The 23484-nt window shown below is 49.8% G+C and overlaps 1 protein-coding gene across 1 annotated transcript; it reads right to left on the bottom strand.

Moving 5' to 3' along the window:
- Positions 1-237: 237 nt before the first annotated feature.
- On the bottom strand, positions 238-22090 carry STRIP2 (striatin interacting protein 2). Its single transcript, XM_010568796.1, is given in 21 exon segments — positions 238-1053; positions 3207-3411; positions 3797-3901; positions 7334-7400; positions 9506-9606; positions 11636-11762; positions 12301-12398; positions 13650-13724; positions 14022-14093; positions 15184-15247; positions 15902-15967; positions 17309-17532; positions 18782-18967; positions 19315-19442; positions 19561-19667; positions 19773-19841; positions 20202-20322; positions 20519-20653; positions 20757-20831; positions 21846-21945; positions 21947-22090. Coding segments are annotated over 21 exon segments (2520 nt in total). The 3' UTR covers positions 238-802.
- Between the last annotated feature and the right edge of the window lie 1394 nt (positions 22091-23484).

Raw genomic sequence — 23484 nt, 5'->3', positions numbered from 1 at the left:
TTTACTCTAATACAAATGGTAAGTGAACAGAATGGTGGAGGAAAAGGGAGCAGTGAAAAGGTAATGGATTATTATCCTTGGTGAACAATGCAAAAATTGTCAGTTGTGGAAGCAAACCTCTGTAAATCGGGTTGTGTAATCCCAGCAGCAGCAATGCCAGCCCAGGGACAAGAGGTAACGTTGTCTCCTTTGGCCAAGTCAACCTGTCACCTCTGATTGAGACTGTCATGGACAGTGCCACGTTTTTCTTATTTTCAGCTTCATTAGGGAAGCAGGGCAGCTTGTTTGAGGCAGTAGGGTGTTTGAAGCACATTATCAGACAACCATAAATGAATAAATGAAAACAAATTAGGCACAGTGTGGGGCATTCAGGAGAGATGAAAACCTTTCACAGTTGAGATACTCTTACAACAAACTTACATGCATGAACCAAGCTAAGAGACAGACCTGGACTCTGAGCTCTTGTACACTGGTGTCAATCTGCAGTAAAGACCAGATAAGCTCACTCTCGACACTGCCACTAGTGTGACACTGGAACCTGCTCCATGGCTTCTGTGCAGGTCCGTTGATGCTGTACAGTCTCCGAGAAGTCACAGGAAAGGGATGATCTCCAAAAAGATGGCAGTTGCCTACTCACGGGTGTCTGGGTAGATACAAAGAGGCTTGGTCTCTTTGGAAAGACTATGATTTTTTTCCAGCTGTGCTTAAGAACACCCAGGTCCAAAATAATCTTTCCTTCCTCAGCCTGTAGCACCTTGAGTCCTTACTGAGGTGGGACTCGGGGCAGGTGAAGGTGTTGCTCTCACTGGTAATGCAGCAGCTCCTCCCAGCGAATGGGCTGGGAAAACACCTCCCGCTCCAGCCAGAGTTCGTAGGAGTAGTGGAAGTCCTCGGGGAGCTCCAGCCGCTGTCCCAGCACGCTCTGCAGGCAGTTGTCCACCGGCGCAAACTCTGAGTCTTGAGGTCTGTCGTATCTCCGGCTGTTGAAGGCTTCGATGTTGGCTCTCAGGGTGCATTCTTCAGCCTGGAAATCCCATGGTCTGGCATCGATATCTACATTGAAGAAGAAACAAGACCAGAGCGTTGTGGAAAAAATAACTCTGATAAGGTTTGAGCAAAAGGAAGGATGAAGATCTTGCAGCAACCACATGCCTGAATTGACCAGAGTATTAGCCAGTCAGTTATTCCTAATTATTATTCCTAATCAATTCCCATTATATATGCATTTTAATTTAAGGTAATTAAATGGAATATGTTAAAATCACTCGTAAATTAAGCAGAGTCAGAAAACTTCCTATAGAAATGCCATTATTTCCACTCTTCCATGTGCTTTAAGGACTCTCTAGAATTACCTAGCTCCTGCTTTTCTCGGAAAGGCCCCACCACTTTTACTGAAAATCTCCACAGCTGTCTGAACCAGAGATCAAGATTAAATGCTTATAGCTACAATCCAGCAAGCTTATTATGAGCTACTGAAAACAAAGTTTTTTTAAAATTTGGACAAATTTAACTATGAATTATGCTGAAAAATCTAATAACTGGCTGTAATAACCATGATATTTTAAACATGTAATATTATGTAAACATGTAACATGGGAAAAAAAGATTTTGAAAGTTGGCCTTTATGAGCTCTAAATCCATACGAAATAGTCATTCGCTCCATAAAGGTTCAGTAAATTCATTGGCAAAGCTCAGCAACTCTCAAGGGAGGGAAAGGTCCAAGCTGAGTATCAACCCAGATATACAAAGATAAAAATAAACACTCCAGGAAAAACCCTTCCAGATTGTGTCTCTGAAAGCCAAGTGCTTCCCTGGCAAACTGTCCAGGTCAAGATGCAGTCTCTGCTAAGTAGCAGATTGTGCAATCAAGTGTTGCATTATGTTGCTGATTAACTCTTTTGGGGTAAGTGGGACACACACAACCATTTACCCTTTGCATCTGTCTTAAAATTGCATTATTCTCAATATTGCCACGTGAATTCAGTTGTTACGGCAAACCCCTGCTCCAGGGCAGGTGACGTAGGTAGTCGTCTTCTGCTGTTTTGGAACATGTAGTGCTCAAGCTATTTAAGTCACCCAAGGCAGACAGTATCCCATAGCCGCATCCTACTAGTGTCATAAAGAAGCCCTGCTGCCATCTTCAAGCCCCAGGGAACAATCAGCGTGCTGAGAAAGGCAGTGACAGGAGAGAAATCCCCATAAAAGAAAGGAAGCCCTCAGTCTTCCTCAGCCTTCCAGCCTTCCCGCTCTTTGGTTTTGGGGGGAACTCCACTAGCCCTAAATTGAAATTACAACTATTGAGTCTAGTTTTTTGTTCTTCTGAATTAATGTCATAGTGGTATCATGACTATCAAAAGCATACAAGTCTTCAAAAAATAGATTATATCTTTTACAGTTGAAGTTGAACATCCTAACATAATTATAATGCTTTTTTCCCTTGTAAAAAAGTTAAAATGTTAGGCTTTTACTTCTTGCCCTGTTTTCTTTCGAAACAGGAATGCTACCCAATTTTTCTACTTAATCCTCATTAAAAAGAAGATACATGCAGAGCAAAAATTTAGGACTGTGTTATTAAGGCAAAAAGATATTTTTAATACTTTCCCCTCTTGTCCTAACCTTGGGCCAGTAGTTGCAGCAGCTGGGGGTGCTTACAGGGGAATAAGAGTGCGGTCTCATGCATCCCAAGGACTAATACATGAGGAACACCAGAAACTTCTTGAGGCCCCTCAAAAAATACATATTTAGACCACGTAAGAGCTGTTTAAATGGACTGGTACATCTAGTCTATGATTCAGAGTATCCGCACTGCCGGGATGTAACTGCTGTTGTTTCTCAAGTGCAAACTGCAGAGTTATCAGTCAGATTTTCACTCCATGGCCATCCTAAGCACGCAAATTTGGTGCAGATACCAGGACAGTTTAATGGCAAAAGTGATTTGGGAATGCAAAAGTGCAGGCCTGAGCTTGGTGGAAACTCTCATCTTGGAGACCTGAGCTGACCCTGTCCCAGCCTGGTCTGATTATTCTCACCTTTCCTCATGCAATCAATTTGTTCCCTCCTAACACTGCTGAATGATGCCTTAAAGCCTCTGAAAAAAATCTCCCAATACTGACCCAAACAAGTTAATGGGATCCTAACAGGTCAAACCCCCTGCGAGCCGATTTCAACTCCGCACACAGAGACGATGCTTCCCTGGCACTACTCACCATTGCCGTAAGCCCAGTCATCGTTCATGCGATGCCGCACCTTCTGGTAAATGGCAGACATGGTTTTCATGTTGCTTTTTCTCCACTGACGCCCCAGGTATTTGGTCTGGATTTTCAACAGTTTGAGGACATACAGCTGCATCATGGCCTGCTTCACCTTCAGAGCTCGTTTCAGTATTGGGGCCGACTTAAAGACTACCAGCATCTGTCAAGGAATCAACAGAAATTAATGCAACGTGCTCAAGAAAGCCACACAAGTACTGTCTGCGCAGCTTCGGGCGCTAACACCTGGCCATGTACAGTACAAACCCCAAGCAGGTAGAACAGGAGTGTTCAGCATAACCAAAACTTGCTGCAGGGGGCTTGAGGGTCACAGAAATAAGCATTATTTAGAGAAGAAATAGTATTTCTGCATTTAAGGCTCAACCTGTGAAAGAAAAATGGGCAGATTATGAAGGAGCAGAAGCCCCAGAACTGCCAGAAGAAACTCTCTGCAGGGCTGAAGCCGTGCAGTGTAGAGCCAGGGACACGCTCAAGGTGCAACACCGGCAGCCCATGGCAGGTCTCAGGGAGACGGGACATCACCTTACCATTGTCCTCGAGTGCTTCCACTTGGTCAGCTTGTTGAGGATCCTCAGCAAGTTAATGCAGGAGAATAAATTTCTCCAGCAGAACTGGTTGTTGTCTCCGGCTTCCTGCAAAGCAGAGAAGGAAAAGTACAACTCTAACTGCAGCGTTCAACAGCACCGCCACAGAGATGTCCTTGTGCAGAAAGTCTTTATTTTTACTATCTGCACAAGTCTTATTTCCGATGGAGAGTGAGCAGCGGAGCTCCCTCCTCACTTGGGTTATCATCGTGCTGCTGACAAGCCAATAGATTCTGGGGAAAACTGTTCTGAAAGACCCAGATGTAATCAGAGTTTTAATTTGCATTTAGGTTTAGAGTAAAAGCTAAGATAAATCACACTATGTTGTCATGGGAAATATATATTGTGGTAGGTTTGTATTTGTTGTTTACAGTCAGAGAGCAAATTACAGCCTAGTGATCACCACTGCTTAGAGAACAGTTTTTGTTAATTATATCAATTAATTCATAAATTACCACATGCTTAGAGGACATATTACAGACAAATAAAAGGAAATCGCATAACAACACAGGATGACAAACAGCAGCATTTATACCAGGAGCACAAGACTTTTCTGTAACAAAGATCCCCTCCAGCTTAAGTGCAGCTGATACATTATTTTAAATATTAGCTGAATGTAAGCACCCTCAGCTCCAGCTTGCATAAATATTGGCTGTGGCACATTTGAGCAGTAATTCCACCACTACAGTAACTTGCTTTACGTTTGTACAGACTGAGCACAGCAGAAATGTCCCACAAATAACCTATTTGGGGATGAGAGCGGAAAAAAGTGCCGCTTAATTTATAAGGCACTTACAGCAAGCTACAGCCTTAACAACTCATGGCAAAAACTGCAGCCTGGTGCATGATCCAGGTTCTGGGCATCCTCAGGATGAATTTGGGAATGACCCCAGGGAGCCCCTTCTGTCAGAGTGTCTAATCCAGCTTTGAAACTAGATTTACCCAAGAAAATCCCACCAGCATAATACCTTGCTCTTAAAATCAAGCACCAGACCTACCATTTCAGTAAGCGGGCAAAATGGTATTGCACATATAATTTTTAGAGGCCAACAAGGAAGTGCTGCTGACTTACTTCATTTAATTCTGGGATTTGGTAAAAGCCACTCTGAGAAAATGCACTTTTCTGCCAGCAGAGGCTACGTCTGTGCTGGAGGCTCCTACGCACACAGCGGAGCTTGCACAGCAGAGCGCAGAGGTGGGATGTCACCGAGATGTCATCGAGGTGCTCGCAGATGCTGCGTGCGGCTCTGGGGCTACCAGCTCAGGAGCAGTGCCCGTGCAGTTTCATATCGGTGCCCAGTCCTAATCTGCTCCCTCCGCACCAAGTAGTTTTTCCAAAAAGACCCCAGTAGAATAAACTAATACCCATTTCATAGGCAGCCAGATTTATTTTTGTCACCAGTCTGATGTTGTCTCCATAGCTTCAAGTAAGTGAGAGTCCTTCCATCAGATTTATGGAAGGAGGGCACAGGCTAAACAGACTTTAATCCCCCTTTTACCCCCATCTCCTGTTACCCTCCCCATGCCACCATGACACGGTGCAGCAGGGTCCTCTGCAGCCCCCTCCCCAAACACGGGGAGCTGGAGGGGAGTGACAGCCCCGTGACAAGTCAGAGGAGATGGGGATCGGCAAGGAATCAAAGAGACTGTCCCACAACAGGATGGGTGAAGCCCCCGCTACCTCGCCGGGACTGCAGCCACTCCTGATTTACACCGTTACCCCACAGCCTAGGGGTCCCTCCACTGGAGACAGCACTGCTGAACTCATTGTGGTTTTCCATGGAAGTAAACCAAACACACATGATTCCGCGTTCAACCCACTGAAAGCATAATCATCTGTTATATCCGCTGAGAAATGTGTTACGGCTGGGCTGTTAAAATCAGTGCATCAGAGTATTAAAAAAAAAAAAGCTAAAACAACACATAAAATGTTGGCTGGAGAAACATAAATGCGTACACAAGCGCATGCCTCAAGTCCCAGGGCATGTTTAATTTCGATTAAATCCTTACATTCACGGATATCCTCCCAAGGACGAACACACATGGTAAAATTCAAGTTGGTTTCTGCATATTTTCTAATTAAATTAGTCCCCCGTGAGGTTAACATCCATGTCTGCTGGAGGAAAGCGATGAAGCACTGTCGTTTAATGCAACAGCTCCCAAACAGGGGACCAGACCCTATTGCGAAAGGGTAACTGGGAATATTTTCCCCCCAAAAAAAGTTCAGTCTTCTCCTCCAGCCATAAAGCTTAGCGTGAGGATAAGGATTAGCATGAGCCATCGGAGCGCTGAGCGACATGTCGCTAGATGTCCCCATCGGGCCAGGATACGTCGGTGGGAGCCTGGCCAGGACACCCAGCCTTCAGCAAGTAGCCCATGGACCAGCACAAAACAGGGGACTGATCCCACTGATAAGGAGGGAGGTGATGTGCAGGAGCTGTCACCCCGAGCAGGCACCCAAAAGAAGGCAAGAAGCGCTGGCAGAAAGGCACATGGGACAGCAGTGGAGGACCGAGCCAGCACGCTGGCCATGCGTGACGATCCCGCACCCACCCGCACGCGCTCCACAGATGTTTTTTTTTTAATAAATTTGATCTGGCATAATCAACTCACAGCAGGAATTTGCATCGCAGTGGCACAGCAGAAATGCTGTGTTTACAGATCCAGTAAAACCAGTTTGGCTGTCCTGGCTGACCACAGCCTTGGAGGGATTTGTGAGCAACTTTGGCTCATAGAAGCTAGGGAAAATCTTTCACTTTATTTTAATGATTTTAACCTTTACACAGCTAAGGAAAACAACATGGGCTTAAGTTTTTAGCAGCCAGTCAACGTGAGATCATCCCTGCCTGGACTGGTTTTGGTCAGGCTCCTTCTTAATGATTCCTGCATCACTTAGGGTCTCCCTTCCCTCTGATCCCCCTCCCTGTTAACCCCAAAGCTTGTCCCTGCTCTGCGCCCTGTCTGAGTCCAACCTGCTCTGCATTTGAATTATTGCAGTTATGAACCTGCCAGCATTAATGTCTCATCTGTAGTTCATATATTCACACAGCCCATCGCACTGGCCGGTCTCCATAATACTTAGGCTCCTCTCCGCAGGGAATTTGGTTTATTCCTTCATCTACTGTCATCTAACTAAACACGAGTGCTCAGAGCAATCTAAACCTGGGAGGCAACAGCCTCTGGGCAAATTCTTTTTAAAAGCAGGCTCTCTCGTTTGGAGGAGTGAAAGGGAAAACTCTAAACCCAACTATTTTTATGGGGTACATGATGCCAGCAGTGCCTCCTCCTCACCTCCCCATAGCTGATAGCGAGTCAGAACAGTGATGGGAGGAATTTTCAAGTCTGGAGGGGAAAAAAAGTCTAATTTTGGAAAGGTTGGGGGTGCAGAAAAAGAAGACAGAAAAAAGGAAACAAAAAATCCTTCCTCACGCTCTCACATACAGCAATACTGGTTACAAGGACCCTTTCTGTGCTGCTTACCAGGCTTTCTGCAGTGAGCTCGGGCAAATCATAGACTGTACAATGCGGATAATCCAGGACGGAGATGCTGTGGAAGACAGGAAAGAAGGGACTCGTTAAGAACCAGGTAAATATGAAACCAACTTTTTAAGATGATCTATGTGATTATGCCCAGCAATCTGTAACGTCTTCCTTCCCTGTGCTGGGGTTTGAATTGCAACGGCAGCGCTGCCTGATGCAGCAAGTAGTCTGGATGGCTAGCAATCCCATTTCCAGCGAGCCGTGTTGGACATGCGAACCAGCCCGCAGCTGGTGCTGCGCAGAGGTGCCTCCCTCCTGCATTTCCAACTGCACAGACGGCATCCAAATGGGCTCCCAGCCTCTCCGCTGCCTCGCGTCTCAGCTTAATGGAGTATGTCGATTCCTCTTGGCTCCGAAGCACATCCTGAACGCATTAATAAGGACTCGAAGGATTTGGATCCATTATGACATGACAGATTAGTTATTCATATGCATATTTTTAAAAAGGAAAAATAAAACAAAACAGATCTTGGGTTAAAATGGAGACATCTGATTATCAGCAAGAAAATTCACAACTAGGGCATCAGGTCTTTTAAAGCCCTCCAGGCCTATTGCCTTTGTAAAAGTAGCCAACAAAAAAAAAAACAAACGTAAAATATATATAATGTATGTGTAGATGCACACACACGCACTGATGCTTTCCGTGCCCTGAGACATGCACCAATCTAAAACGAAGCATGCACTATCACACAGCTTCAGTTCTTGAGTTCCTTCTTGTTTGCTATTTCTTGCTTTTAAATTCAGCAGCTGAGCAACAAGCTGACTTGTGACGATCACTGAGTCAGAGGCAATCCATGATGAGACCCAAGGTCAGGAGATCCCCTAAACCAGGCTCCATTTAAAGCATTTGGCCCAGGAAGGGCTTGTCTGACCACAAGGACAGATGCTTCTCGCTGGCTCCTACCCATCATAACCCTAAAACGGGAAGCACCGTGCAGGTATGAGCAAGAGGGCTCAGAGGGAGCCAGCTCAGGATCAGGAGCCCCACAGCTCGTTTGCCGCATGTCATCACCGTACTGGCATCGCTTCTGATATTTCCTGATGCAGCATCACTGGACTCGGGTCCATACATCTGAATGTAACAAAATCCCCTGATCCTTTTTGCAGGTCAGTGCCTGACATCGTTTGCTGCTATCTGACAAACAGATACTCCGGGCTGGGCAAAACAGCTAAACCTCCCTGGATCAGAGCATCGATCAGAGCATTCAGCTGCAAATCCTACCTCATTTCACAGGAGCGTATCCTGCCTGTGAAACCTCCATCAGAAAGCAGGGGAGGGAGCTAAGTGCTCCTGGGCTACGTTCCCTCCTCACTTATGGGCCTTTGAAGCACAGGACCAGAAGTGGAAATGTTTATCAGCATGGGAATTAACACATTACTTTCTGTTTTTCCATGCATGCCTTCTCACACATACACAACCATACCATGCAGGAAAGACCAGCTTAGACATGTGGCTCAAGAGCAACAAAAAGAGCATCAAAAAGCAACAAAAAGGATCTTTTCATCATTCCAGCAGCAACATCCCCTGCGGCACTTCCCTCCAAATGGGGAAATCCTACCCAGTCCTACTGAGTCATGAAAGAGTTGTGCTCTTTCGGTTCTTACGCTGACTTGCGGTAGTCCAGCTAGTCCCTCTACAGACTCAAAACAGGGCTAATGTCTTTCTCAAATCAGAAGTAAAAGGCAGTGACGACTATGCAAAACCTCAAGAAGTCAGGAAAGCTGAATTCTAGCTATAAAAAGTGGAAAACACCTAGAAGACTCTACCCCATCTAGCCTTTTGAAGCTGTGGCCCACAGATGCCCGGTGGCACTGGAATGCTTTCCAGGAGTCCACGTAGAGACGAAAACAAGCCTACTGTCAGCAAGGGAGACAGGTCTGCCTGTACTTTAGTAGTCCACTGAGAGACTGGAAACCCCCATCCAGTCCTCCACATTAAGCAGAAGGGATTTGCTCCCCTCCAGCATATTCCTGTAGTGGAGAGCATACTGCCCCAAAGCCATGCTAGGGACCAGAGGTCACTTGGTCCCAGCACATATTCACGTCTCAGGGTTCCTCATGCACAAAGCCTCCCTGCTCCATCATCTCTCTCTTCCCCAGAAGCGGCTGTACCTGTTTTTGGCAGTGATATAAGACATGATGTTTTGGTTGAAGAACTTCAGGATCAGCGGGATGCAGTTGGCAAACACCAAATGTTGGGACACGTACTCAAACTGAGGAAGAGAAGTGAAATGGGTCAACGTTAGCTGGAACAAGTGAGAGCATCACCTGAGAATGGAAACCCATTTCCAGCCAAAAGCAAAGCAATCCTGATGGTTTGCTCTAGACACCTCACAGACCATCTTCCCCTTGCAGAAGTCTGCTGTAGAAGGCTTGCATCATATACAGCAACTCCCACCAGCTGGAAAACTCTACTTGCCATAGAGTGGACCCACAAACTTTATGGCAGTAGTTTAGGAATAGCTGCACCTAATGACTGCAGTATAGCTTTTCAGGATAAAAATCTGTGGCAAAACAGTATATGGGGAAGAGGGAAGGAAGAGATGTAGCTATTATATGAGAAAATACAAAATCCTTATTGCTGTCACACGCTAACCCCAGTCCCCTTACCTTCACACATGCTTTTAATTTCTCTCCCCTCTAAACATTAAATGGTCTGGGTATGTACAGCTGCATAATACAACAAATCTCTACTGTCCTCTAAAGAGACAGACACAAATAGCAGCAATATCCTGTCCTGTCCTATCCCATGCTATCCATGCCTCTCACTAACCTGCAATCAACATTCCAAATTTGAGAGCAAAGAAACAGTTTGTTCCTACACGTCTTGTGTCAGCCTGGTACAAGCTGTCGACACTCAGTACGCCACTGACGACACACTGCCACCGTTATTTGCGAGTGAGTAACTGGCAGTCCCTGCTAGCCAGGATCCGAGATGCTCTCACTGCTTTGAAATGCAGCTGCCAGTGACTAGTATGTTATATAGGATCTGACCAAAGATAATGCTGAACTGCAATAATCTGATGGCATTTCTCCGTTGGCATAAGAAACGCCAAATCTCAAAACAGAACCAAGACAAGAAACCCCCACGATCTGTGTTGGTGCGCAGGTCCGTGCGATTGCTGCCGCACCGACGCGGCAGCCAGCGAGCACAGGGTGACCCCAGCAGAGCCTGGACCAGCCACACTCTCCGTTACCCTCCGCGGCTTTCTGGAAACATCGTCTCAGCCCCTGCAGTGGTTTTTTGGGGTGCTCCCTGAGACCAGCTTTGGCACTGAAAGAAATTATGATGGCTTACCCAAAATCAGACACAAAAGCAGAATCAGGGGGGGAAACCCCACAGCTTTCTCCAGACTTAGCACCAGACTGCAAGGGTCCTCCTGCCACGGAGGAAGAAGTGAGAGGAGCCGTTTTGGGGGTGAAGTGAGAAAATTTAGTGAAGGGACGTGGGGGGATCCAGAACAAATGTAGGATTGTAAAAACGTGGGGGTTTGTTTATCCAATCCAATATATGGATTTATATTTATCCTCAGATAAATATTAGTGGCTTCATAACACAGATGGATTTGTACCACGCTGAAATCTTTAAAAAGAAAAAAAAATTACAAAACACTAATTGTTTGTCTTGCAGAATGAGTGGAGAACTGGGCCCAGGCCACAGCTCAAATCAGTCCTCGGTCTTTTTTTAATCAAGGAAAGCCCTCATGCGGGTGCAGTTCGATTGGTGCCATGTAGATGAAACAAAAATCAGATTGCATCTAGGACCCAGACCTCCAGGCCCTATTGAAACTGGAGCCCCAAGAACTTGATCCTGCTGAGGGACAGAGGACCAGATTAGTTGACCTCCTGAGGTCCTACCCAGCACTATTTCTGGTCACTGGAGATGAGACAGAGCAAAAGAGGGTCTTGTCTAACCCCCATCCCCTTCCCCCTTCTGCCAGGGAGGCTCGTGCTCGTGATATCTCCTAAATTTTAACCTGATCAGCCACAGCGTGAATTTTTTCCAGAAGTCTGAAAACTCCTTCCACGTGAATGGAAACAATCCTGTCAAAACACAGTCAGAGATATATTGCAGGCAGGTTATCCCTGCCTGAGTAACCCTATACAAATTCTGGCCCGGGGCTAGGGTTCCCCGCTACAGACAAGCAATCTGCAGCTCCTCGTGGAAACCCTTCCTGGTGAGGTCTTTTAGGAGAGGGTTTATCAGGACACACCGGCTTGGCAACCCTTCTCTACGCTCACCTGGTAGATGTGGTTCAGCTTGAAGTGCTTGAGGAGCAGCAACAGCAAAGCTGAGATGCTCTTCACAATGATCTCTTTGTGTCTGTTCACATCAATCCCCAGTTTCATGCTCTGAAGAACAGTGATGCTGGGTTGGAGGGAAAGAAGGTAACAGCACAGTGGGTATGGGAGCAAGGAGGACTAAGGGACTGTTGACTTCATATTCATCTGGACAGGCTCTACAGAAACAGGGACCTTCGCTTCCCCCTGGGACTCCTATTTCCATCCTCTCCTGCCTGGTGACATCAAGTGCGTTCAAAAATGGAAAAAAAAGCTGATTGCCCTCCACCAGCAATCCTGGGGGAGCGGTATGAAGGACACCTGCCATATGCTCACATATCTTTATGATTTGTGTCAATTAGCATGATTTTATGATTTGTGTCACTTAGCTAGCAGAGCACAGCGGCTGCCGACTGTGCTTGAATTGTTACACTCCTAAAAAACCAGCATCAATTCCTTGGCTTTCACCTCTCTGCCCTGGTGGCAACAGTAGCTTGCACCTATCCAACGAGACGTCCCCAAATCTGGAGCCCCCCGAACTCATTGGCAAACCCCAGCTCTCCTGCTCAGTCCAAGACTTCGTGGCAAAACTGGGATGGCTGGTGGCCACATCCTCAAGGACTTACGGCATCTCTTCAGGCAACACGTCTGCCAGGATGTTGATGGAGTCGGTCTTGGCTTTAGAGGTGGGCGCTGCAGCAAGGAGGATCTTCAACAAAGCTATCTGCAGAAGAGGGCAGGCGTGGGGGGATGCTCCCAGGAAGGAGCATTCCTTTCTTCTCCTTCACTTGCTGAAACTGGGCAACTTCAAGCCAACTCCATAGGGTTTCACCAGCCCAAGGTCCACTCACTGTGATGGACCAACTATGCCAAGGCTCACCCTCTCCTTTTATACCCTGGACAGACAGACCGAGTGTGGGGAGCATGGCAGCTCTGTTTTAGCCTTAAGGCATCATGAGCACCTGATCTCTAGTAATATGGATAAAATAATGCAAGGGACACCTGGAGCTTAATGCTTTTAAATCTGTGTTCATCTCTCCCTACAGACAGAGGGCACGTGACCCAGTTAGGATCTTAGAATCACAGAATCACAAAATGGTTTGGGTTTGAAGGGACCTTAAAGATCATCTAGTTCCAATCCCCCCTGCCATGGACAGGGACACCTTCCACTAGACCAGGTTGCTCAAAGCTTCATCCAACCTGGCAACATAGCTGAATTTCAGGACACACATTGTATTCCTCTGGGAATCTCTTGGGGCCATGGGAAGGCCACAAGGGATGTCCCTGTAAGGAAGGTCATAACTTACAGACTCTCCACAGTTTGAATAGCTGTTGAGAGCACAGCCAGGTTGGAAGAGACCTGAAGGTGTTAACACCTTGTTTGCTGAGTGACGTAAAGCACGATGATGGTTTAGTTCGGTTCCTGGCCCAGCAAGCCATCACACTCGCAGATCAGCATGATATTGTAACACAAAGTTAATCTCAGCAAGAAGGACAAAAGCTCAAGGGACAGTGAAGTCCATAGGTTGCTTCGTGAGGCCAGAAGTGAAGATGCCTGCATCAGTGTGTGACAACTTGCTGGTAAATACTACAGCTCACACAGCTCAAGAGATGACACAGGGCCATCCCCGACTGGTTCCCCTCAGTGTCTGGCAGGCAGGAGCCAGTTTTGTGCTCCCACCAACGTGGAGGACTTTGTTCCTTGTTCCCAATCTTCCACACACATCCTATTTTCCAACCACTGACCTGTCTCCAACCATTTGACTGTGTCCCTGGGTATCTATACCCCTTGATCCTCTGAATCCCTCCTCTTGGACTGTACTTTCCACCCAGCTCTGCTCTGGATTCCCACCAAAATCTCACCATTCAAGTCCTGAACACACGCCAGCAGCCCCGTGCTGAGCTCTGCAGCTCACAGATTGGCACCCTTCCCCACTCAAAAGCTCTTCTTTACTTTTAAGAAACACAGGCTTACCATATACTGGGGGAGATTGTACAACATTGCTCGATACAAGATCTCACAAGGGGTTTCTTGGACTTCCTCTTCTCCCTGGCACAGAGAAACATTAGAAACAAGGGAAAATTAAGTATTTCCAGTCCACACACTTGAGATATATCAGTCACCTCCATAAAACCCAGCTTGGGGACTCAATGATGGACCCAGCTGCATGCTGACTGCAGGAAGCTCCAGGCCTTTCTCCACTGCTACATACAATCAAGATAGGGACTTCTAGAAAAAAGAGCACCCCAGGAATGTCCTAAGGATCACAGAGAACATATGGATTTCTATGACACCTTGGAAATCTTCCACACGCCTATCTAGTGATGAGGTGCAGCAACTTCTTACCAGAGACATGGGGCACTTCTCCAGCTCCTCCTCGTTCTTTATCTGGACGTCTGAGATGGAAACGTACTTGTGCTGGCAAAATACACAGACAGAGGCAGAGCGATATCACAACTGAAGGATGAAACACAGTCAGCGATGGTGATGACAGTTGCTGATTTCAGCAATATCCGAGTTAGGTGTATAGGTCACAGCAGATACATGGAGAACTCATCTTTGTGTGGGACATCCCTCTGTCCCTGAAGCCCCTCACACATCATGCCTCTGATTACTTCCACCTACTCCTTCTAGGATCTCTCTGTAAGTAAATGGAGAGGGACAATCACCTCCAAAAGGCAATCCAGACCTTAGATAGGGTCATTTGGGCTCTGGAGGTGTCTCACTCCACGTGGAGCACTGCAGGAGCCAAGGCTAGCCATGCTTCCCCCTGGGAACAGCACAGGTCTGGGCATGTATGTCCAAACCTATCTCTGAAAGTCTGTCACCTTCGAAGCAAATGCTCACCAGGACGCAGTAATGCTCTACCTCGGATAAAGGGAAAGTCCAAGTGCTGGACAATCTACTTGGAATGCAGTGAGGACTCGGTTTTCCATTTTTTGCCCCAATTCCTGCAAGAAGCTCCAGAAACTTTTCCTCTGACAACTAACAAGAAGGGATCTTCTTACTCCCTCCAGTAACTGTGTTTCAGCCAGAGGTTAGACGTGAGGATCCCACACCACATGTGGCGGATATCCAGCCCCTCTCAGCTGTTCAGATCTTGACTGGATGTATCAGATTGACTTCCAAAGGCAGCAAGAGCAAGAGCTCAGACCGAAGGCATTGCTGTACATCAGCTAAAGAGGAGCAGAAGACTAAATTCACATGAAACATTTACTGCGGGCTGAGAGCATACATCTGAGGAACTCGAAACTCGTTATAAGTTCTGTATCACAAAGTTTATGTGTATGAGACTTGATGCCCTGCAATCTCCCTATGGCCCTGGTGACCTTGGCCAAAAATTTCCCCACTTCCATGAGATCCCCACAGGTCCGATCCCACCTCAGAGCATCTGCTGAGTACCAGGGAGCAGAAATAGCAAAGGATGAGTTTAGACAAGCTGACTGTTGCTCAGTGAGGCTTTCTGGGCTGCTTCATCCAAGTGCTGCATGTGGATCTACCATCTTACCTGCTTCAGTGTCTTCACGCTTTCATGGATGGGCCGTGGTAGCCCTATCAGGGTTTCGGTGTCTCTGTGGGGGATGAAAGAAGGTAAGTACGAGGCTGGGAAGAAGATCTGGGTTTAACACTTCCACATCATACAAGGTAAAAGAGGGAGCCTGTAGTCCACTGAATCTATGGAATGTGTCCCAGGTGGGTCAGGAATCGGGAGGGGTGTTGGCATGGGCTGCCCACCCTCCCACCTCCTCCCCAGCAAAGCCTGCACAAGAGAGGGGCAACATCAGGGTGAAGAACTGGGGTGAAATCAGGTCTCTGCATGGAGCCAGCTTGAGCCCAGCACTGCACCTAAAAACGAATGTACCCTGCTGGGCCCATGCCAGGATGACTCTGCACCTGCAGCTTGATTTATTCACAAACTGGGTAATTTGCTGTGGATACCAGATTGTCCCAACTCCCTCCTGCATCAAACCAGTCTCTGGCTTGGGCCAGGGGTCTCTTATTCTGGGCTAGGTCTGATTTTTATTAGAAAGAGGTCCTTGGAGACCAGCAACTCCAAGAACATGTTTTTATAACACCAGGTGCACTGCTGCAGCTCCAGCAAAATCCAGCATTGGGCCGCATTGTCCTGAGCATGCCTTCGGCTGGCTCAGTTGAGAAAAACCTAAGCTCTGTGGATACCTCCCACCAGCTGAACTGCACTGATGGAAGCTATGAGACAGACTCACTGTCCCAGCGTGAATCCGATGAATTTGTTCCTGCTTGCTTCCAGGAAATGCTCGATGTCTTTCTGTCTGATGGAGCAGGAGAGAAACAAAAACAAGGAGAAGGTTGGAAAATAGACATATACCAGATCACAGCCTACATTGCTCAGAAAGGCCAGCAGTGTGAGACCAGCAAGAACCTTTGAGCTTTCTAGGATTGATTTCTAGAGGTCTTAATAGCAGTGGACTAGAGCCACTATTGCTCTCGTTGGTTGGGAGCAACGTGAACCAAAACCATTTGTATTTGCTGTGCAACTCCATGGGATTGTGCAAATGGAGAGGAGTTCTCTACGACCAGCACCTTTTTATCCACCTTCTGTGCTCCTAGCACATGCATCTTCAAGTGGCATCTGCTCGCTTTGAGCGAACAAATGTTGTCTCCGCAGTCTGGCAGAGCACATGCTGCTCCAAGAGAGCAAGCTGATATCTTGTCCACCTTGGGCATCTTTCATGAGAACTGGTCAGGGTCTCAGCACTACAAGTAGGACATGAACCGTGAGCCAAGGCTCTTACAGGCAGAAAGAAACCCAGCTGGATATCCAGACACCAGCCAAGAAAAACAACGGTCACTTGATTTTGAAGCGGAGAGCATTAAGTTACGTGGAGTAACATGGCACTGCGTGTGTGGAGACCCACGTGGGAAACCGATTCTTGTCGTGTCCCTGCAAGGAGTGCTCTGCATAGACACACTTAACCCTGTCACTGCTCCCACATCAAAAAGACGTATTTGCTCCTGTGATTTAAAGATACTGAATTAAATCCAGGCTTCAGATCAACAGCGAAAAAACTTGCATAAATTAGAGGGAAGGGGACAGAGGATTTCACTCTCTTTTCCTAATCCTTCCCCTGTATCACATGTAGCAGAACTGGTCTTAGGAAGGGAAGGCACCAACTTCTTTATCCTCAGATGTTTTTCTCCAATTTCTTATCTTAAAGCAAGGCCATTCAAGAAGGCTTCATCTGGCAACACAAGAGTCCCAGTCAACAAGCAAGAAGCAATGTCATTAACCAGTTCCCAAGACAATTAGCCTAAGACCTTGCCCTACCAAGATCCATTGGTGCCGCTTTGGAAAGCTGACCCTGCTCCCGCAGCACTCCACCACAAGCCTCCTTCCCAGTACAACCTGGGATGTCCAAAATGGGATCGCCACTTATTGGCCAAGCGTGGCCATGCTTGGTTTGTAAAGCCTGGGGAAGAGCTCAGCTAAACCCAGCCCAGAAAGGACCAACCGAGACAAAAAAAAGAAGGGGATTCACTTCAGTTCAACTTGTCAGAGGCCAACAAACTCGCCACAGACTGATGTTCAGCCTGCAATGAGCTCCAGGACAGGTAGGGCTGGGAAGGACGGCAATGAAACCAGATGGATTTACCTGACTTTGGGGGCCCAGGGGAGCCCTTTGGGGAATGACACCCTTTCGATAGGTGGGCGCTGAGCAGGCATCGTGGGGATAATCGCGTCCCGCTCCATCAGGTCCAGTTCCCCCTCGATCCCGCTGTCCACATCATCGTTCTCCTCGTCGTCAATTCCTGCTTCATCATTCTTGAAGGGGTCTCTCTCGTTGTAGATATCCAAACTGTCTTGCTTTACCAGAGGCTGCAGCAGAAGGGGAAGGAGAAATTCAAGTCACTCCATGCACTTCATTTCCCTCCCAGCTGCTGGCACCAGGCCTCTCCATCCTGGAAGGATCACGCTCCCAGATGTTCCTCAGGTGAGGCTTTGCTTCCTAGCTGTTACCACCAGAGCCTGGACAAGGAACAGCCCCCTGTGTACCTCTAACCTTGCTGTTCTTGGAGATGTGACCCCCTTTTCCACCTTAACTTTTGGAGCTACCATCTGACATCTCTGCCCTAGCAAAAGAGGTGTTTTCATCCTCAGACCATAACACAGCAACTCCAAGAGCAGAGCTAAAAAAAGATGAGCTTGCTGTGAGCAGTTTACTCCTCAGTGCTTATCAGCCCTTTGCCATAGGGTCAGGATGTCCTCTCGCTTCCTCCGGATCAAGTGCATCGCAGGGCTGATCTGCCGCAACTCAAATTGGTGGATGGAAAACTGGACATGGGCCAGCAATGTGCACTCACAGCCCAGAACACCAACTGTATCCTGGGCTGCATAACAAGAAGCGTGACCAGCAGGTCAAGGGAGGGGATTCTCCCCGTCTGCTCCGCTCTGGTGAGACCCCCCCTGCAGTACTGCGTCCAGCTCTGGGGTCCTCGGAACAGGAGAGACATGGACCTGTTGGACTGAGTCCAGAGGAGGGCTGGAGTGATCAGAGGGATGAACACCTCTCCTGTGAAGACAGGCTGAGAGAGTTGGGGTTGCTCTGCCTGGAGAAGAGAAGGCTCCGGGAAGACCTTCTAGCAGCCTTCCAGTACCTAAAGGGGGCTTATAAGAAAGATGGGGACAAACTTTTTAGCAGGGGCTGTAGCGATAGGACAAGGGGTAATGGTTTTAAACTAAAAGAGGGGAGATTCAGACTAGATGCAAGGAAGAAATTTTTTTACAATGAGGGTGGTGAAACACTGGCCCAGGTTGCCCAGAGAGGTGGTCGATGCCCCATCCCTGGAATCATTCAAGGTCAGGTCAGACAGGGCTCTGAGCAACCTGATCTAGTTGAAGTTGTCCCTGCTCATGGCAGGGGGGGTTGGACTAGATGACCTTTAAAGGTCCCTTCCAACCCAAACTGTTCTGTGATTCTGTGAAACTGGAACACACAGGAACACTTGTGGGGGGGGAGGGGGAAGGAAACACGCTCCCAAGCACAGGCTGGCATCCTTGAACGGATGATGGTCCCCACTGGAAAAGCATCCTGGGCTGTGTGCGCGGAGGATGAACCTGCTCTTACCCTCCGGCTGCGGTGACCGCGCTTCTGCTGCTGCTGCTCCGTGAGCTCAATGCAGTAGGTGGGAGGTGAAGCGGCGCGCATGCTGCGCATCACCTGGATGCTGTCCTCTGGCAAGGGCGGCAGCCCCAGCTCCTCCCGCTTCCTCACCTTCATCGCCTGCAGGGCTTCAAATCCACCCAGCGTGAACTAGGGACCAACAAGAGAGGTGAGAGAGCGGGGAGCGGACATCCCACCTGGACTGCATGGCTCTTCTGGGTTTCCAGAGGAGCAGTAGTTTGAGGCCATCAAACTGGAGAGCTGAGGATGAAGAAGCCACGTCACTGGTTCATTCTCGAGAATTCTCCCCCAGCCCATGTCCTCTGCATGGCTCAGCCCACCCTCGTCCCAGAAGAAACTGTTTGCCTTGTGTCAGCCTCTTGTGCCATCCTAAATAACCTTGTTATGGTTGGATTGAATAGTGGGGAACATCCAGGCTGCATTAGCACTATTCCCAAAATGACCAGTTTCTGGAAAAAGGAAGGGTTTGCACCCACCAGAAGCACCTTCCAGAGCAGGAGCAGGACCTTCTTCATGGGGAAGTGAGGAGCATGACCACTGCAGAACTTGGTCACCATCGTGAAGAGCAGAAGAGCAAAGGGCTCTTCAGTGTGCACGGGGAAACCTGGTGGAGAGAGGGACCAGAAGCAGGTTCAGAGCAGATCCCCCATCCCTGAGGCTTTACCGCCGGTCCAGCACGACGAAGGGACCTCCTTAGGGCACAATGAACTTTGTGGCTCAACTCAGCTCCATCCTGAAGGTCTCCCGGCAGCTTTTCCACTCGGGGGGATCTGTCTCCTGCTCCACACGGATGTTCTCCACCATCAGGTACATGACACTGAGCAGCACCCTGCCGGGACAGCAGGTCAGGCAGGTGATGCTGCCAGTGAGAGGACACTTTGTCCCCCCCCACAGCCTCCGCCCGATGTGCTAGCGGGGGGCAGAGAGGAGGTACCTGAGCTCCGTGCTGTCGGCCAGCGAGATGGCCGGCTTCCTCAGGGCGCTGCTGCAGGCCTGGCTGTTGCTGCGGGGAAGGGGACGAGCTCAGTGCCAGCCACCGGGCACGGGCTGCTCCTCACCCTGACCCCCAGCCCATGTCTGCAGCGGTGGAAACACCACGCCGGGGGACGTGCCGTGGCTGCGGCACCTCCCCTGGTCCTCAGTGAGGAGGAGGAGGAAGGAGAAAGAAGAAGAGGGTGAGAAGGATGGGGAGAAAGAAGATGAAGAGGAGGGCAAGGAGGATGGAAGAGGGTGAGGAGGATGAAGAAGAGGGCAAGGAGGATGGGGAGAAAGAAGATAAAGAAGAGGAGGGCAAGGAGGGCGAGGAGAAAGAATAAGATGAAGAAGAGGACAAGGAGGGTGAGGGCAGTGCGGGTCCTCTCACTCAATCTCCATGTTGAGGAGCTCCAGGAAGGCAGTGAAGGTTCCCAGCCGGTACAGGAGGAAGCTGTTGTGCTGAGACCAGTGCAGAACATCCCCTTCATTATCACAGTCTCCGAAGACACCTGGAGAGGACCAAAGGGAGGCACTGGTTAGGGGGGAGTTGCCTTTGGACCCCTGGAGCACACGGGACCACCCCGGGAAGCAGCTTCACTGCACCGACCTGGCACAACCCCAAGAGAAGGCTTCTCCCAAGCCCCCATGCTGAAGCCAGGCAGCGGATACATGGCCACATCCAGACACGGGGGATGTGGTCCTTACCCTGTGCCAGGTAGAGGATGGCCCGTGCTACTTTGAGCCGCTTGTCCCTGTTGACCACCTCCAGCCCATCCAGCAGGCGCATGACATAGGCCTTCTGCTGAGCCCCATCCAGCTCCAGCCACCTCCTGCCCTGCACTGGAAAGAGGACACGACAACCAGCCAGGTGCCTCCCTGGGGGTCCCGCTCTCACCCAGGGGGGCTACCCTGAGCCCTGGGGTGCTGAGCCCAGAGCTGGTACCTTGAGCGTGAAAATCCTCCTCGAAGCATCTCCTGTTGGTGCTGAGCTCGGGCTCCTCGGTGTAGCTGTACAGTTCTGATGGAGAAAGGGGTCAGCAGGGACCCGGAGGGGGTTCACCCTCCTCCTCATCACCAAGTTCCTCATGGGGCTCTGAAACATCCCTACGCACCCGAGGAGACACGGGGCAGAGACCTAAACTTAGCCCTGAGCTCTTCTGCAGCTCCAAGGGGCATCTTGGAGCCACCCAGTGCTACCAAACTCATCATTTTCATCCTCGTGTCCGGGCTGGGCTGTTCCCACGGTCCTGCTCACAGCGACAGTGCTCGAGCTGCATCTGTTATTTCATAGGGGCTATTTGGGAGGGTAATTTTCTGTCCCAGTTATGGTGTTTGCAAAGGGAGAGACTGCAGGAGCACCCAGGCAAGACCTGCACTGATTTCACACCCAGCAGCTCAGATATTTTGGGAGCTGCAAATAGGGGCTGGACTTGGAGGGAGATGATGTTGTGCCTGTTCCTATATAATTCCTACCTGTTCCTGTATAATTCCTATAGGTCCTATGGTGCTGAGCAGCACCATGGGGGACTGAAACGGTCCTGCAAGGGAGGAGTAAGGGTCCCTCGAAGAAAAAATGTGCTTTAGCCGGGCCAGCTCGCACAGCTGAGACACACACAGCTAAAAATAGCCTCTTAGCTGAGGGTTACGGGGCAGAAGCAGCTGGAGTAGCTGCAGGGCAGGAAGATACAGGATGAGGACTCGACCCGTTGTGGCACCCACGATAAAGGGTGACACTTCCCAGCCTGGGCTGTGCCACCGGGCACGCCACCCATCCCCTGCACGCCCGTCATCGTGTCCCGGGTAATTCGGAGCATGGGGTAATCCCCGTGCCCCCACACCTCCCTTTTGCTCATCCCCAGGGAGCGAGTGGTTCTCTATTAATAAATCCCTCTTGCTCTATTACAGCAAGGATGATACCACTCGATATCCATCCCGATTCCCGCTCGCCGACTCCCCAAGGGATTTTTTTTTTTTTTTTCCCTCCCCGGCAGGCACCTATTAATAGCATCCCAGCACCCAAACGCCATTTCACCTGCTAACTCGGCGCTGTGGGTGTCGGCATCCCTGTATTCGAACTCCAGGTTGGGGCAATCCACTGAGCCCTGTGGAGAGCGGTTTGGGATTAGCAGGGGGAGCTGGCGCATCCCCATGGATATTTCGGGAGGCGGGATGGCTGCCAGCACTCTCAGCCTTTGCATTAAAGCTCCTCCAGCCACTGGAGCAGTGACTTGTGCACGGATGATCTTGACACTGGTCTCCAGGGCTCAAGCGGGACATCCACGCAAGGCTACTTAAAATATGGTGCAAATTTGGAAGGCGAATGTAAAAAATAGCATTTCTCAAGTCCCAGGGAAAGCAGAGGCAGGACCCGAAGTGCCAGTGAATATTCGGTGCATTTCAGAGCCCCAAATAGGCTTAAAAACAAAGTCTGGGGGCTGGTTTGAAGCAAAGGTGCCTGGGAGGATGCAAACCCCCTGCGCTTAGTCCTTAGCATCCCAGATCCGACAGCTTTCGGGGCCGGGCTTTGCCCTTTCAAAGCCGGTAGGATTGTGGATCTCTCCCCTCCTCCCCTGCGGATGGGGAACTGGAGCATGAAACTTCGCCGGAGGATTACGGCAGGGCAGGGAACGGGCGGCCGCAGCCAGACGAGACCCAACGCTGGCATTGTGCCGCCGTGCCCCGGGAAGGTAACACATGAATGGCTAATCAACTAAATTAACATAATTTCTCATTCTGAGTCCCAGCATCCCTTCTCGGCAGCCAGGCTGGAACCGATGCTCATCGTCACGATTAATATTGATGACCCCAGAGGACGCACAGCTCCGAGCTGAGCCCAACTTGCTCAGAAAACGTTGGTTTCTCACCCAATTTTTGCAGCCAAGCCGGCGGGGCGGTTCGAGGAGCTAAAGCCGAGGAGGAATTTGACGAAGCGCGTGCAGCGCTAATCCGCTTGGAGAGGCCGAGCAAGAGGAGAAAAGCAAACCCCAAATTCACGGGCAGGTCTCGGGGGCCACCACTTGGGCACTGTCCCCCAGGGAGAAGGGACCCTTTTTTGGGTCAGCTGTCCCCAAGGAGCCCCTCGACCCGCAGCTCCTTGGTGGGGAAGCAAGGTTTTTCCCATCCTCTGCTCACGAGGGTTTGTCCCATGGTGGCTTTACCGTGGCTGGGGACATCAGTCGTGGGTCGGATCCTGGTGACCTCAGCCCGGTCCTGCTTCCCCCACCTGCCCGGTCCTGGCACCCACGAAAAGCCGGACGGGTGCAGCCGGGGAAGAGCAGTGGCGGTGATGGAGCCCCCGGGGGGGGATTAGTGGTTGGGTTATTTGGGCAGGAGGGGTGAAGGGTGATGGAGGGGACTGCAGCCCCTGGACGCGGTGGGAGGGTAAGTGGGTGCTTGGAAGGTGTGGGGGAGCCCAGGGCCAAGCTGGGACCCCAAACCCCTGCTGCCAGCTCTGGGGGTCGGGGGGTCAGTTTCCCTGGGGATCCCCACTCCAGACTGGGCAGCAGGACCCCACAACGCCCCCCTCCAGGGTGGAGGTGGCGGGGGCGGGGGGGGGTAAACCCCCAGGACCGGGACATGCCCCAGCTCTGGATCGGGCTCCTTCCAACGGCGGCCTGGCAGGAACCCCGACCCCCGGGGCAGGGACACCCCTCCCCATCTGGGGTGTCGTG

Source organism: Haliaeetus leucocephalus, unplaced genomic scaffold, assembly GCF_000737465.1.
Source record: "Haliaeetus leucocephalus isolate CR32 unplaced genomic scaffold, Haliaeetus_leucocephalus-4.0 Scaffold257, whole genome shotgun sequence".
Classification (NCBI taxonomy): domain Eukaryota; kingdom Metazoa; phylum Chordata; class Aves; order Accipitriformes; family Accipitridae; genus Haliaeetus; species Haliaeetus leucocephalus.
The sequence above is the reverse complement of the archived record's forward strand: the minus strand, read 5'-3'. Positions and strand labels throughout refer to the sequence as shown.